Here is a 16,492-nt window from a genome sequence, read left to right as displayed (position 1 = left end):
TTCTGTGAAAAGGTGATGCTTTATTATCAAAATCCGCCCCAGCACCCCCCGAGGCTGCACGTCAAGCACATGGATCTGTGGCCGGCTCTCCGGAAGGACAGCCCTGTGTCACCTGAGAGCCACGGGGCCGGATGCAGTGGTGGTGGTGGTGGCCGTGGCCGGTGTGTGCCTTCACCGGGGGAGGCCCTGTGGTGGGCTGGGCCCTGGGGTGCCCTGCGTGTCGGGAGGCCCAGTGTCGTAGCCCAGCTTCCTCATGTCCTTGGTCACCACGTTGAAGAGGAGAGTGACAAAGCCCTGGGAGTGGACGCGGGTCACTAGGGAGAGGACGCCAGCCATCAGCCAGGTTGCTATGGGGATGGCTCAGCCTCCATGGTCTCTCCTGCCTGGCCCACACCCCCCACCAGGAGGTACAGGGGCCGCACCTGGACAGACAGTGGGGTGAGGGGGTGTGGGGGGTAGGAGGGTGAGTGCTGTTCCACCGAGAGGCCTGGGGCTGCTCCCACAGTCCGCCCAAGTGCCTGGCTGTTCCTTGGCTTGCATCCTGTCCCTCCCATGGCAGGGACGGGGGTTGGGGAGGGTGATGGTGAGGAGACCAAGCCTTACCTTCCCGGCCTTCCCCCTGAGCCACCACCTTGGGGTCTGTGTACTCGGGCCGCCGTCCCATGAACCAGCTGGTTAGACAGGAGAACCTGGGTGAGCAGATCCTCGACCTGGCTGTCCCTCACACCCGAGACCTAGGCTCCCTCCTGGCTTTAGAAACCAGCAGCCCTCCTCCACCCCTGCCCCAGGGCTGGGTCCTGGGCCGAACCTTCCCACGCCAGCTCCCCCTGCCGTGTGTGGCATCACGGAGGCCCGGCAGGCTTCTACTAGGCCTGTGCTGTTCTTGGCCCCCCCATCACAATCACCCACAGCTTTGAGGGAGATGTGGGGCTGGGGGCACAGAGGGGACAGCGGCTGGGTGCGGGCAGCGTGACCCCCTCCGTCCTCCCAGGGAAGGAGGGCCCTGTCCCGGAGTTCAGCATTGGCATCCTTGGGGTGGGTAGAGAGGTCAGCTCTGTGCTCTCCACTTCCCTCTCCATAGTGTGGAATCCAGGACAAGTCACTTGCCACCTCCGAATCCCTGAACCCCAGTTCCTCTCATGTGTACCCAACGGTACTGAGCTCACGGGGCTCCCGGTGAAGGCACTTGGTCAACTACCAGGTGAAACATCAATCCTACCATTTACAGTTCTCACTCTGAGATTCACGATCCTCTGACCCACAGTCACAGGGGAGGGCTGTGGCACTGGGGGCCCCCAACAGGCCCGCTGTCAACCTGCCCCTCCCAGGGGCCCCACTCTGTAACCACCCCCCTTTCAGAGGCTAAGGGCAGTGCAGACACTTGCCTGAGGCCACAGGCAGCCAGAGCCAGGGCAGCTCCTTCTAGAGCAGCAGCCTCGCCTCCAGCGCACCCACTCGAGCCGGAAACAATCTAGGTGCACATTCCTGGCTGGGTGGGCCCGGCAGACTTGGGTGTGCACCCGTCCAGGGGAGGCCGGGAAGGCAGCTGCGGGCAGGGGGCTCCCCGCGGGCACAGAGGCCCCTCTGTGGTCTGTGGAGGTCCCCGCAGTCCAAGAGCAGGCTCTGCCCTGTCTTCTTCTAAAGTGGCTGACCTGGGAGAGCTGGCAGGGCAAGGCCACCCTCCCAATGAGTGCCTGGCACCCTCCCTAACCAGGAGGTCCTTGGCTCCACGCTGCAATCTCCCCTTGGCTCAGGCCACCCTGAGCCGCCCCTGGTCCCTAGCTGAGCCCTCCAACGAGGGTACCAGTGCCCACTGGTGCTGCCCAGGGGTGGGGTTCTGGCCCCGGTCTGTACTGGACAAAGCAGTGACTGTCCCCTGCTGTCTGCAGGCTGCATGGACAGCCACTAAGGAGGCTCACCTCCAGAGACAGAGGGGGATTGGAAGTTAGGGTTCCAGCCAGGTCGGGGTGACGGGCCACCACCTCTCTGCCTCAGTTTCTCCATCCAAGGAGTGGAGCTCTCCAAGTCACGGGCATAGGAAGCAGTCACTGTGAGCCAGGCACCCCACAGTGGTGCCCCGGCCAGCACAGCGGGGTGGGCTAAAGCCCCAAACCCTCCCATACCCACTGATGGGCACAGCCCTGTTTTCCTAACAGCCCAGCGGGGTGGGTGTTGTCCCCTCAAGCTGACACTGGCTCAAGGCACCTTCCCATTACGCTGGCCTCTGGAGGGGCTTTTGGGGGTGGTGGGATTCCCCCCCTTCCAGGCCTCCGAACTCAGGCTTCCTGGGCCCAGGCCCAATGCAGTCCCTGTGCCCAGCAGACCCCTGGCTGAGCCTCACTCCAACACCTTGGGTGGTCCTCCACTTGCCCACATCTAGCTGTGAGCAGAGGGCCCATTCCTGGCTGACCACATGAGGAGCAGTGGTGGCTTGTAGCCGAGCCAAGCTGACAGGAGCTTCTGTACCCAACCTTGGGACAGCCAGCCAGCCAGGGCCGGGCTGGCGGGCCCTTTAAGCTCAGACTCGGATGTAGTAAGGGGCAAGAGGCTCCCTGCCTCCCTGGGGTCTCCCCACCTTCGCCTTGCTTGCCACCCCTTGGGCCTTGCTTGTGATGCTTGCAAAGCCTGGAATGTTCCTTCCCCAGATTGCCCACACTGGCCCTCACTTCTGCTCGACTTTCTGCTCAGATGTGAAGCATTTTCAAACAGATGGAAATTGCCCGTCAGGATTATTATTACAGTTCTGTTTGGCTCTTATTGCCGTATCCTCCTGTGTCCCACCTCTTTAATATCCTATTATGTGACAGGCTTATCCCCATCTGACAAGACTATTGGCTCTGACACCAAGGTTGGTAACAGGACCTAGGGTAAAGGTGTGCAGCCTCAGGCAGCTCCAACAGCGGCTGAAGGGAGCCCTGTGGCCCTGAGAAGCCCCATAGCACCCGTGTCCACGTGTCCCCAAAGACAGTGGCTGGAAGATCCCATAGGGTGACCTGGCGAATATGCCATTGCTCTGCAATGGTGACGTGCAGAAAACTCACCTCGTAAACTTTTGCAGCTTAGATGTGGATTCTGGGACAAACATGGGGATGGTCCTTTTGTGCCTGAAACAAATGTTCTCATGGACAGATGTGCTGAGTAGCAGGAGAGAGATGGAACTTCCCGAGACTCCAGCTAGCAGGAGCACTCAATCAGGCAGGGCCAAGTCCGAGCCAAGGACAGCCTCCCAGGCAGGAGTGCTGTGTGCAGGGGGTGAGGTGGAGGAAACCGGGCCCACCTCGCACAGCCCAGAGTTCGGGGGAGTCTAGTGGCTTTTAAAGGGTCTGGAGGATGCTGAGGTGTCCAAATCCTCTACCATCTGTGATGTGGGCAAAGTCCCTGACCATTCCCTGGACTACTTCCCCTCCTCCCCCAAGTGCGGCCACCTGCCCCCATCTGCCCTCATTTTTTTAAAAATTTATTTATTTATTTATGATAGTCACACAGAGAGAGAGAGAGGCAGAGACACAGGCAGAGGGAGAAGCAGGCTCCATGCACCGGGAGCCCGACGTGGGATTCGATCCCGGGTCTCCAGGATCGTGCCCTGGGCCAAAGGCAGGCGCTAAGCTAAATTGCTGCGCCACCTAGGGATCCCTCCCATCTGCCCTCAGAGCCTGGAGTCCCGCCCCTCTCCGCCCGAGCCCTCCTCTCCACTCGCCTTCCCTCACATCTTGCACTTTCCATCTCAGCAACAATACTCAGGGCATCTGGCTGTTCCTCCATCTCCCTCCACCTTCTCCAGACAAACTCCTGACCTCTGTGCCTCAGATACCCTGTGTCTACACTGGTCACTGTGCTTCGCACAAAACAGCCGCATCTCTCCATCTGTGGGGGCTCCCAAGGAAGGGCCCAGGTGGTCACACAGGATGCCAGCAGGGCCGGGCACACAGGGGCACTTGGGGGGCGGGGGGCTCGTTCGTGGGACAGAGCCGGGGAGACACAAGAGGAGCAGACTGAGCATCTGAACCATAATCGCAGACCACCTATGCACTCTGCAGCTGGACCCAGTGCTCCCTCCTGGGGCCTCTGACACCCCCCCACCCAGCCTGCCCCCCAAGCTGAGCTGCCCAGGCCCCTGGGGACCACAGTGCACTCCCAGCCCCGCTGGGGGTGCCCTGGTCCTAAGCCAGATGGCCCAGCAAGGGCTGGACTGTGGCTCAGGGGCCAGGTCAGAGCCACCACCTACCTGCCAGGTGAGAAAGGCACGTGCACTGCCCCGTAGCCTCGGACCACATCATTCCCAAACACATCTGGTCCATACACACTGAGCACAATCTGTGGCCCTTGGGAAAAACAAGACAGGGGGTCAGCAGGTAGGGAAACTCGGGGGAAGGCAGGGTACAGAACAGGGATGGCCTAGGGGCGATGGGCTGCACAAGGGGTGGACGTGGGACACCCCCCTTCTCCCTGGAGGGCTTCTGCTGATCCAGAATCTGGGGAGGTGGGTGGGGATAGCAGTTGGGGGCACATCCTGCCAGCTAGGCCCCCTGCTCAGCCCGGATGCCCAGGGAGTCACAGGGCCAGGATGCTGTGCTGATCCTGTACCTTGACAAATGCAGGGAGTACCCACCCCCGAGGGCACTCTGCTCCTCTATTCAAGGCACAGGGACCCAGCTGGGAAGTGAGCAAAGGGCCACCTCTTGGGAGCCTCCTTTCTGATGGGGTGGGGAGGGGGTCAGTTTCCAGCGCCTACTGCATGGGCTTGTGGGCCAGAGCGGCTGACTTCGGGGTTCTGTGGGAGAGGTCAGAGGGGAAAACAGACCTCCCATGCACTTTCCCTTAAGTTATCACACCAATCACACGCGTTCCCCGTAAACACTGAGGTATATCAGGTCCTTTCCTCTGGGTCAGTCCTCTGAGCATAGGGGAGAAACCACTTCCCAGGTGACAGGTGAGGCGGGGGAGGCCCAGGAAGCCATCCTGCCAGGCTGACCCTGCGGTCTAGGACATGCCTCAGGCAATCCCCTCCCCTCCTAGCCTCCTGGTTCCCTCCCCCCTAAGACTTGGAGATTAGCGACTGCTGCAGAGGGGGTGCTCAGCAAGTGTCAGGGACAACAGGTGTGTGTCCTTCCCATCACTCCCCCTCCCCCAGAGGCAGCCACTGTTTTGACTTGATGAAAGCACTGCTTTTAACGCTTCCCTGCCAAAGAATGCATCCCAAACACAGATTTGGTTTTATCCTTTTTAAAGGAAAGATTTTATGTATTTAATTTTGAGAGTGAGAAAGAGCAAGTGAGCTAGCAGGGGGAAGGGCAGAGGGAGAGAATCCCAAGCAGACTCCACACTGATTGTGGAGCCCAATGCGGGGCTTGGTCTCAGGACCCTGAGATCATGACAGCAGACACTTAAGCTAATGAGCCACCTAGGTGCTCTGGTTTTACCTATTGAAAAAAAAAAAAAAACTTTATACAGATGGAATCATACAGTCTGTGTACTGGTATCCAGCTTCTTTAGTTCAATGTTTGGGAGATTCATTCGAATTGTGTTGTGTATGAGATGTCACTTTTTTTTCAGTGCTAGAGAACATGCTAGCTATGGACAGACCACGAGGACATGGTTCACTCCTGTGCCGATGGACATGTGGGTAGTTTCTCCTTGGGGGGCCCCCGGATGGTGAGACTATGAGCTCTCTGCCACTCTGCTGAAGCTCTTGCCCCATGTGTGCACGTTTCTGCTGGGCATGCCTATCCACACAGGGTATGCATACATTCGGTCTGAAAACAGAACATGGAGCTGTCTCCCAAAGGGCTCAGGGGGCGCCTGGGTGGGCTCAGTCAGTTAAGTGTCTGCCTTTGGCTCAGGTCATGATCTCAGGGTCCTGGGATTGAGCCCCATATCTGGCTCTGCACTTAGCACTGACTCTGCTTGTCCCTCTCCCTCTGCTCTTCTGCTCTCTCAACAAAAAAAAAAAAAAAAAAAAAAAAGTCATCCCTTACTTGATATCATGGCTCTAGTGTTCTATGCTCTCTTCCTAAAGTTTTCCTGCCATCCACCTGGAACTGACTTTGGTGGATGTATGGTACAAAGCAGGGCACAGGGTTTCACGTCCTGTGCATATCCCGTGGTCCCAGCACCGTTTATCAACAGGATCCGCTTTCCCTTCATGCCTCCCAGTGCCCTTTCTCAGGAATCACCTGTCTACACAGGCTTAGGTCTGGCTCAGAGCTCTCTTTGGATCATTTGCCTATCCTTGGGCCTAAACTACATTGTCTTCGTTATTCTGCTTTATAACTCATCTGAAGTTCAATATGTAGTACATGTTACATTTTGATATTATTGTGAAGAATTTCTTTTTAAAATATCACTTTTAGGGGCACCTGGGGGCAGTCCCTGCTCAGCAGGGAGCCTGCTTCTCCCTCTGCCCCTCACCCTACTCGTGCTCTCTCTCAAATAAATGAAATCTTAAAAATAAAATACCATTTTGAATCACTTTTTATGGACAAGAGAATACATATCCTATTCATTTTTATACAAAAAGCCACTGGTTTTTTACTATTTCATATCGGGCATTCATGCCAATTTATTATTTCTAGTAACTTATCTGTAGGTTATTCTGCAAATTCGACACACATAATGCCACCTATGAAAAGCAACAGTTTTATTCTTCCTAATTCCTATGCTTTTGTTTGTGGTGGTGGCAACAAGGAAATCTTTCACCATTTCACTTAGAAAAGGTGATGTTTGCTCTAAGTTTTTTGTAGACAGTCTTTATCCAATTAAGAAAGTCTCTTTCTACGAGTGCTTGGGTGGCTCAGTTGGTTGGGGTCCAACTCTTAATCTCAGCTTAGGTCTTGATCTTGGGGTCATGAGATAAGGCCCTGAGTTAAAAAATAAAAAAGTTTCCTCTATTCCTAGTTTTCTAAGTGTTTATCATGGATAGATGTTGAGTTTTATCATGGTTGCTTCATTATGGGGATGATTATGACTTGCCTTCTTTTAAAGCACTGAATCACGTTGGTTGATTTCAGATATTATATAAGCTTTGTACCTCTGGAATAAACCATTCTTGTTCCATCCCTTTTACACCCTGCTAGATGTGGCTTATGATTATTTAGTTTGGGGGGTTTTGCAACCATGTTCCAAGGTCTGGAATGATCCAGAGCTGGGCTGCTCCCACTTCTCCCTTCCTCCCAGGGTGCAGCAAGCACTTCGAGGTCTTGAACCATTTTCCTGATTCTTGTGCCTCGAGCCCAGAGCAGCTGTCAAAAGCCTCGATCAACCTCTGGATCACCTCTGGTGGAGTCAGCTAATTCTCCAAGGGGCAATGTGAGTGAGATCACATCTCTAGATTTCTGTTTTCTCCTAGATCTTGGCTGGGTAAATCTCCAATACTTTGCTGGCTCTCTGATGCCTTCAAATAGTTGTGTTTGTTTTCACTTTTTATTTTTGAATATTTTATTTATTTATTTGAGAAAGAGTGAGAGCCAGAGAGATCACAGAGGGTGGGGAGGAGGAAGCAACAGACTCACCGCTGAGCAGAGAGCCCAATGTGGGGCTCAATCCCAGAATCCTGAGATCGTGACCTGAGCTGGAGGCAAATGCTTAACTGACTGAGCCATCCAGGTGCCCGTGTTTTTACTTTTTAATACTATATTCGCCTCTCCTAGGCTTCCTCAGCAGCAGGAGACTGGGCCATAATCTAGTCCTGCTCCAGGAAACCTACGGAAGCATTCTGACTTGTGGATAATGACAAGATGGCAGTCTCAGCCCAGGAGGACCTCCAGGCAGCCCGTTCCAGACCCCCCACGCCCAGTAAGCCTAGGCCCCAAACTACATGCCGCAGAAAGGTCCAGACTATGAAATCAGATGGACCTGAAATCCAATCCATGCTCAGCTACTAGATAGATGGCCAAAGGCAAGTGATGTCACTTTTTTTGCATCAGTTTCCTGATGTGGAAAAAGAAACCAAGAGCAATCTATCCACCACATAGGATTAGGAAGCTAGGATAAGAGCACATGGGGTGAGTATTCACAGCCCCTCTGGAGCTAACCCAGGCCTTTACATGCAGTAGGCGCTTATTAAGTAAGAGTGAATAACTACCAGGCAAGACACACAGTAAACACTGCAAGCAAGGAGGGTTCTGGGGAGGAGGTCAGAGATGGCAGAGGGAACAGCACAAACCAAAGCTCAGAGAGGCGGCTCAGGGGTGTGCACAGGAGGTGCACGTGGCTTTGGTTTGGCTGGAGCACAACACGTAATGGCAGGTTGAGGGCCACCAGGGTCAGGCCTGCCGGCTGGACTACAACATCCCAAACCCAGGCTCTGCCTTCCCCCAGCACAGAGGCTGGAGCCTCACCTGACACCCCCTGAGCTTCCTAAAGGTCAGCTCCACCACCAGTCCATGAGCTGGGGTGGGGGGGGGACACATGGAAGGAAATGGCCAGGTGGCAAGAGAGCACATGATGATGCTGGTACACAAGGGCCCAGGAATTGGGCAGAGAAGAGCTGAGAGCGGACAGTGGCGGCAGGATAAGGCCCAGCTGGCCCTGGGGGCACCTCCCCGACCCGGTCCCTGCTGGGGTGGTGGGGGAGGTGGGGGCAGGCCCTGCAGACTCACAGCCATAAGGGTTGGTGCTTTTAAAGGTGACATCGATGGGGAAGTTCCACACCAGCGCTCGCCGCACATCTTGGCTCTTGGATGTGATCTGTGAGATGCCCTCCTCCAGACCCTGTGAGGACAGTGACTGTGACATCTGCTGCTGACGCTCCAGCTGCCACACCCCTGCCCTTACCTCGGTGGCCAGGTGGGAGGGCTGGTTTTCTCCCTGTCTTCTGGCAACACACTGTCTTCCGCATGACGGGGACTCAGAGCTAATGGAGCAGCTCCTAGGTGTCTCCAGCTTTTATTTGGAGCCAGACAACCTGGAGAGCTGCCTGGGCGCGAGTTCATTGGGCGTCCCCTCAGCTGAGGAACTGGCCCTGGCAGGTTGTTCCCTCTTCCAGCCCCAGCCCTTCACATCGGAGCCTGTGTGCCTATGATTCTATCAAGAAACTGTGCCAACTTGGCTTCTTCCTCCACCCGCCAACCCAGTTGGAGCTCCCCTGCTGAGCAAACTCCTTGATCAAGCCGTCCATACTCACTGGCTCCAGCAGCACCAGTGACCCCAACGTTGCTCTCTCTGTGGACAGTTCTCTGTCCTCAGTTTACCTGACTCTACAGCAGCACTGGACACAGCTGGTGGCTTTCTGACGCACTCCCCCTGGGTGGATTCTGGGACACCATATGTCTGACTTTGGGTCTTTCCTCCTCACAGCGGTGAGGGTGGGGGCTCTCAATGTTGCTGTCACCACTTCCTCCTTCATGTGGAAGCGTCGTGGGGCTGATTCCCAAACCTGCATCCCCAGTCTGGTCCCCATCTCGGGCCTCCAGGGCAGCATGGCCCCACCTCCACTGCTGACCCTGCACCTCCCCCCGGGTATCTGGGGGGAAACCTCAACCTCAACACATGCCAGGCTGAGCTCTGGAAAGTTCTCCCATAACTGCTCTACCCAGTCTTCTCACCGAATGGCAGCTCCGATCCCAAGTGCCCAGGCTAAAAAGCTTGGTGTTATTCTGAACTCTTTTCTCTCACACCCCACATCTGTCCAGGAGGGAACCCTGTTGTTTCCATCTTCAAAATATACTGGAAATTCAACTGCCTGTCACCCCCACCCCACCCATGGCTGCGCCTTGTCTGCACACTGTCTTCACTCCTCTGTTTCTGGTATCAATCCTTGGTCTCTCTGCTTTGGCCCTTGCTTCCCATCTACTCTGAACACAGAAGCCAGGATGCTATGGAACACACAAGGGGGGTCACTTTGTCTCTGTCCCAGACTCTCTGAGGGGGTCCCATGTCTGAGTGAGGCCGTGGTTCTTTTACTGACTCACTGTGTCCTACAAGGCCTGTCCCATCCTCAACCCCCCTGCTCCATCTCCAGCCACTCTCATCCCTGCTCATGCTCTTCACTGGCTACACAGGCCTCCTCCCTGTGCCTTGGGCATGCTGGGCACGCCAGGCACGTTCCCACCTCAGGGCCTGTGCACCTCTGCCCTTTCTTGTTGTTGTTGTTGTTGTTGTTTTTTACCTCTGCCCTTTCTGCCTGCACAGTTCTCCCTACGGACCTCCGTGTGGCTTGTTCCCTTCCTGCCTTCACCCTTTACCCAAAGTTACCATCTCAGGGAGGCCTTCCCTGGCCACCTTACCTAGACTCCAGCTTCTCTCTACCCTCCATTCCTCCCTTCCTGACTTTACTCTGTCCCCGGCACTTTTTCCTAGAACATATTAGAACATCAGTACTTATTGTCTACCTCGCCCCACGAAACTGGGACTCTGGCCTGGCTGTCTGTGGAGACAGATTGCTCTGAGGCCGGTCTTGCAAGCAGAGCTTCTATTCGGCCTCTTGACTTCCCAGAGTCCTCCTCATGGGCTAGGAGAGGGACAGAGGACCTACCGCCCAGATACTTCCAGGCTGGCCCTCAGGGGTCTGTGCCGCCCACACGTTCCTCTTTGCTGCCAAGTGCAAGTTCCCAGGACAGGGTGTGTGAGCGACCGCAGCTTTGATCAGGAGCCTGAAGGTGGCTGCTCCACCTTCTCTGCTCCAGCTTTACCAGGAACAAAGTCATGTTTGGAACCCCCTGAGCTCGGTGTCTACCTCTCAACAGTTTCTGAACTGGAAGACGAAGGGGTATGGTGGACATCGACACCTTCAGAAACCCCATTAAGCATGGAGGCTGTGAGGGAGGGAGGCCCAAGAGCCCAGCTTACCGCCGTGGGGGCCCAGTCCTGGCCGTACACAAAGCAGTACTTGCAGTAGAGATCATCATACTCAGGAAACTGTAGGAAGAAGCACACACAGGTTCTGTTTACAGGGATTGTGGAGGGGGAGGCACCGCGGTGGCTAGCTAAGGGCAGCCAATAGGGATGCTGACACTGGGTGCCTGGGGTAGAGTCTAAGAGACAGCCGGGGATGGGGACACGGAGTTCAGTGGAAGGGTTGGGGCCTGAGATGTGGGAGTCCAAGGGACAGTCCCAGGCTGCAACCACCCTTGAGCCTTTGCCCAGGCTCCACCTTGTCTGACATGCCCTTCCCATTCCTTTTTTTTTTTTTTTTTTAAGATTTTACTTATTTATTCATGACAGACACAGAGAGAGAGAGAGGCAGAGACACAGGCAGAGGGAGAGGCAGGCTCCATGCAGGGAGCCCAACGTGGGACTCAATCCCAGGTCTCCAGGATCATGCCCTGGGCCGAAGGCAGCGCTAAACCGCTGAGCCACCGGGGCTGCCCTGCCCGTCCCATTCCTCCATCTGGCAAACTCCCTTTCATCCTTCAAAACGTTCTAAGGTCCACCCCACCCCCAGCTCTGTCAGGCCCTGGTCCTTCCCTCCACCAAAGCTTTGATACCTCCTTTATTTCTGTCAACCCTGTTTGACTGTGAAGAGGGAACAAGTGCAATGACCTTTCTGTGTCCCCCAGAGCCTGGCACAAGGGGGCACAGAAGAGATCTAGGGAACATTGCCGAAGTGAAAGGATGCTATCAGGACATGAAGTATACACAGGGCTGGAGCTCAAGGCCTGGAGAGAGGGAGGAACCCAGAACTGAGCAGGAGGCACAGTGGGAGTGGCATGGGTGCTGACAGAGCAGAGAGGCATGATCCAGCCCAGCCAAGGGCCCCTAATGGGACAGAACAGAAGAAGGGAAGGCAGTCTTGGACGCTAGGCCAGGGGCAGGTGGACAGGGTGGGAACACGGGAGCATTATCCCGATGAAACAGGGAGGCAAGAGAGACCTAGTAAGAGGTCCTGGCAGAGCTCTGCCCAAACCATCTCACTTAATCCCCACAATACAATAAATACCATCTTCCAACAGCCTGGAAGGGTAACGAACCAAAGTTTTGGTGTCAGGCAACCTGGGTTCAAATTTCAGCTTTGCCACTCCCTTTGGGCAAGTGTCCCCATCTGTAGAATGGGGATGCTAGTAACACCCACTTCCCAGGGTTGTGGTGAGGGCCGAATGCGCAGTGCTGGGCACCGAGTCCGGCACGTGGCGAATTCGTGGTGCACTTATATGCATGTGAATACGACAAATGGGTCTCCCCAAGTGTAGGCGACGGGGAGCAGCGTCCGCGTCGGTCAGACCCGACAGACCCTCCCCGGACCTCTCCACCACCCCCGTCGTTGGCGCACATTCACCAGGTCGCCTCCATCCTAACCCAAATGCAAGGACCTCAGGGTTCAGAGTGCAGAGCGCTGGGGGGCCGGGGCCCAGCAACCCGGGCGAGTCTCCGCTCCTCCCCTTACACCCGCGTTAGGCTCCTGCCCGGGACTCCACGGAGCGGACACGAGCAGAACCAGGGCTCACAGGCCTGGTCTCTCAGACGCTGGTTCCCGTCCCCCGCCTGACCCGACAGACGCGCCTCTCCGGGGCCACGCAGCAGCCCGGGAGGTGGCGGGACGGGCCCCCGCGGGTGGCTGGGGGGAGGGCGGGCGGGGGTCCCCGGCCGCTCACCTGGGCGCTCTCCACCTGCCCGTTGACCATGAGTAGGAAGACGCTGGGGCCCGCGGCCGCCATGGCAGGGCTGGGGGCGCAGGAAACGACCCCCGCGGCGCGCGGGGCTGCTAAGAGGTGCCGGGTTGCCCTGGAAACCGACGGCGTGGCGCGTGGGACACATTTCGTGGGAAGGCACCTTCGCGAAAGAAAGCACGGGTGCGGCAGTGCGCAAGCGCAGCCGGCGGTTGGGGGCGGGGCGGGGCGGGGGGCGGAGCTGGAACGGTCCGCCCGCGGTGTAGAAGCTGGCCGCGCCGCCGCTCGGGTCACACCCGCAGGGCGGAGGCGCGCCCTGCCTCCCGCCGGCCGGAAGCCAAGTGGGGCCGATGCCCTCCGCCGCGAGGTGGCGCTGTGGCGCTACCGGGGGGACGGCGGCGGGGACGCGCGGAGGGGAGCCTGCGCGGTGCAGCTGGATCGCCGCCGCGAGTGGAGGTGACGCGCGCGAAGGCCGCGAGTCGGGCCGGGGCTGGGCCGCCCGGGTTCTGCGGAGTCCCCGGTTGGGGACTGCGGCGGGTCCCCTGGGGCTTTGAGGCCCCTGCCCCCCACCAAAAGTGTATTAAACAAACTGGGGAGGGCCTCAAACAACCGAGTTACGGCTCCTCGGTGTGAAAGGGAAACGGAGGCCCACGGAGGAGCAGCACCTGGCATCCCAGTCTTCCAGCCGTCGGAGGAAGACTGAGCCAGAACCCACGGCACTGCCCGGTTAACCCCCTGGCCGCCCCGAGTGGTCATAGCTTCGGTTAACACATCGATCCGGTTCGTCTTAGCACACACTGTGGTTTGTATTTGCACGTTGATCACTATCCTGACTCCCCTCTCTAGGCAGCCCGCTGTTCCATGAGCCCAGCGGCCACGCGGATCTTGAGTTCTAGTTCCCTGGCACATAGAAGCCCTGGTAACAGTGCTGCATGAATGAATAATTGAATACATGGCCACTACTCAGAGAGGAAGCAGATTCCCAGGGGAGGTGGCTGGGCCACAGTCACAGCAGCAGGTAAGTCCCCGAATCAGCATTCACATCCAGGACTAAACAGGCTAAAGAGCCTCACTGCCTCCTCTGTCTGGTCCCAGGCCAGGTTGTCAAAGTGGCATTAGAGACCTTATCTCTGATCCAGGAAGGGATGCACAGGTGTGTAGACTTCCAGGAGGCCATGCCCCCAGCAGGGACCCCAGGGGGTGGTCCCACCGTAGCCAGCTGCTAGCTTGGAAGCAGACCAGGGGGGCTCCCTTCAGACACCTGTGCAGGAGAGGGAGGGAAGAGTCAAGGCCAGCCTGGACCACTGACCTCTTCCGGAATGCTGAGCAAGGATAACTGATTAGGGGAGGGGGCTGTGGGTAGTCTGATGGGAGATGCTGCGGCTGAGGAGGCCAGATGGGTGGGGTCCCCACCGCAACAACACACACAGCTCAGAGTGTAGGTCTGCTCTCCAGGGACTTGGTCATACTCCCTTCCCCCACTCCTCACACCCTCTTTCCACTTAAAATGCTTTCTCCCACAAATTCTACCTGTCTTTACTCCTTGTCACTTTTGAAGCTCAGTATTATACAAAAGTCACTTTTCAGCAGAATGCTTGTGGTTATCAAGTAACCAGGGGCTCCTAGTGGTTTAAAACCCAGCTATGTCAGGGGCGCCTGGGTGGCTCAGTCAGTTAAGCATCTGCCTTCAGCTCAGGTCGTGGGGTCATGGGACCGAGCCTGGTGTCGGTCTCCCTGCTCAGTGCTCCCTCCCCCTTACCCACTCATGCTCTTTTTCTTTCTCTAATAAATAAATAATTTTTAAGAAAAACCAGCTATGTCAAAGCCTACCCTACATTCAAGCAGGACCTAAAGGGGGAGTCTCCCCAAGGGGTGGGAAGCTCCTAATCAGGCATGCACATTAGCCATCCAGCCAGACAATGTGGAATGGGAGACCCCGGGTAGGATGGGAGGATGGACAGGCCTAGCTCTACAGAGTCTGGTGGCCTCAGGAAGGACTGCAGGGGAGGGGGCGCCTCAGTGGGGCTTGGTCAGGACCCAGCTGGAATCCTTACCACCAGTTCAGGTGGGCCTGCTGGGGGGGCTTGGTGCACTGGGAGCCCTCAGGCAGGCTGACCTTCAGGTCAGGACAGTCAGGGTGGAGGTGAAAGGTGTCTTTGCAGGTGTGGGTGTGCGGTGGCTCAGCGGGAATGTAGAGATCTGCTCGGGGAGGTTGGGGAGGGGGGTCACGGATGGGCAGACCCTCAGCCAGGACCAACATCCAGCAGGTTGGCACCATTTCCTGCCCTGCCAGTTGTTGGCATGCTGCAGAATTTCCCTCTCTGGGGGCACCTGGGTGGCTCAGTGGTTAAGCATCTGCCTTTGGCTCAGGTTGTGATCTTGAGGTCCTGGGATTGAGTCCTGTCAGGTTCCCTACAGGGAGCCTGCTTCTCCCTCTCACTCTGTCTGCAGCTCTGCCTGCTTGTGTGTTCTCTCTCTCTCTCACTCTTTCAAATAAATAAATAAAATCAGTTAAAAAAAAAAAAAGCAGTTCTTTGAATACTTACGTGTTTTCATGCTTTTTCCTCTGTCCAGCACACCATCTCCCTGCCCGCCTAGAGAACTCCTATTCAACCTTCAAAGCCCACCTGTGTGAAGTCTTCTCTGAACTCCTCTCCCCATCGCCTTACCATGTTCCCCCTCGGGGAGATATCCTCACCTTCCTGCCCAGAAGCCCATTGTAGTCAGGGTATCCAGCTTTGCTTCCTTTCTTTCAAGACAGGGAACTCACTCTTTACTAAGGCAGCTGGGTCTCTGTTAGGTGCCCCACCCTGTCAATCTGGCTCCACCTTCAGGATCTTTAGGGGTAAGGCTCCATCCACATGGAGCTCCTCCCTGCAGGCCAGACACCCCAGTGCCCATCACCATCTGTATCCTGCACCCACATTCCTGTGACTCGAAGTCTGGGTTGCCAGTTTTAAGAACTTAGACTCTCAGCCTTCAAGGGATCGGTGGCCCCAGCTCTTTCCCTCCCTTTCTGTTCCCAGCCCCTGCCCGCAGCCCCTTACCAGCGGGAAGCAGCCCCAGCAGAGGCAGCGTTTGTCCAGGGGGCCCTGGATCTCATCCCCACATCCCTACTCCTGGTCTGACCTCCTTCCTGTCACCCCAGGCCATTTAGCCTCTCCAGCGCCCCTACCTCACCACCCAAACAGGGCCCACGTCACCTGGCAAAGGGGAACTGGCCTGGGGAAGAGGGAGCTGCCATGACAGGGCTGGCAGGGGGCAGATGTCCTCTTACAGACCTAGGCCCGGCCAGGTGACCCAGGGACTCAGACCCTACCCCACCTCCAGTCTCTGGTGACCCAGAAGGCAGCTGGCCAGACTTCACAGCAGCAGTGATACTCCCTCCCTCTCTTGACACCCCATGGAGCTCTGAGGCACCCACACTGAGGGCCTCCACGGCCACTCCGCAGGAGCGGGGCACTGGAACCCCATTTCGAACAGTTGAGGTTCAGAGGAGTGAAGTGACTTGATGAGAGGGGTGTATCGGAAGACAAGCTGAATTCAAACTACGGTCCCCATGACTCCGAGCGCCACGTCCTTCCTCTCCTCGCCCTGACAGGTGCTCCTTCCTGGGCCCAGCTCTGGCTCCTCAGTGGGCGGCCACCCCGGGAACGCTGTGGGCTCCCCGCCACGTGGGGCAGAGGCCAGACCGGCGCCATCCCCTGCCCCCCAGCCTCGCGGGAACGCACCCCCGCACACACACCGCCTCTTTTTCTTCTTCTTCATCTTTTTTTTTTTTTTTAAGATTGTATTTATTTATTCATGAGAGACAGAGAGAGAGGAAGGCAGAGACACAGGCAGAGGGAGAAGCAGGCTCCATGCAGGGAGCCCCATGCGGGACTTGATCCCTGGACCAGGATCACGCCCTGAGCCCAAGGCAGCCGCTCAACCACTGAGCCACCCGGGCG

At 56.9% G+C, this 16,492-nt stretch overlaps 1 protein-coding gene across 3 annotated transcripts; it reads right to left on the bottom strand.

Moving 5' to 3' along the window:
• On the bottom strand, positions 1 to 12,743 carry B9D1 (B9 domain containing 1). Of its 3 annotated transcripts, none has more exons than XM_025428203.3 (7): positions 12,528 to 12,743; positions 10,786 to 10,854; positions 8,598 to 8,709; positions 4,226 to 4,322; positions 3,042 to 3,104; positions 604 to 671; positions 1 to 314 (listed from the first exon to the last, which is right to left on the bottom strand). In XM_025428203.3, exons 1-7 carry the CDS (start codon positions 12,588 to 12,590, stop codon positions 172 to 174), a joined length of 615 nt encoding a protein of 204 aa, XP_025283988.1. In that variant the 5' UTR covers positions 12,591 to 12,743; the 3' UTR covers positions 1 to 171. The 3 variants fall into 3 exon arrangements, with proteins under 3 accessions (XP_025283988.1, XP_048966215.1, XP_048966214.1); XM_049110258.1 differs by having other exon boundaries at positions 4,226 to 4,314; positions 12,528 to 12,627; XM_049110257.1 differs by lacking the exon at positions 8,598 to 8,709 and having other exon boundaries at positions 3,042 to 3,174; positions 12,528 to 12,729.
• Positions 12,744 to 16,492: the final 3,749 nt, after the last annotated feature.

This window comes from Canis lupus, chromosome 5, assembly GCF_003254725.2.
Source record: "Canis lupus dingo isolate Sandy chromosome 5, ASM325472v2, whole genome shotgun sequence".
Lineage (NCBI taxonomy): Eukaryota > Metazoa > Chordata > Mammalia > Carnivora > Canidae > Canis > Canis lupus.
Note: the sequence above shows the minus strand (reverse complement) of the source record. Positions and strands in the feature narration are given on the sequence as shown.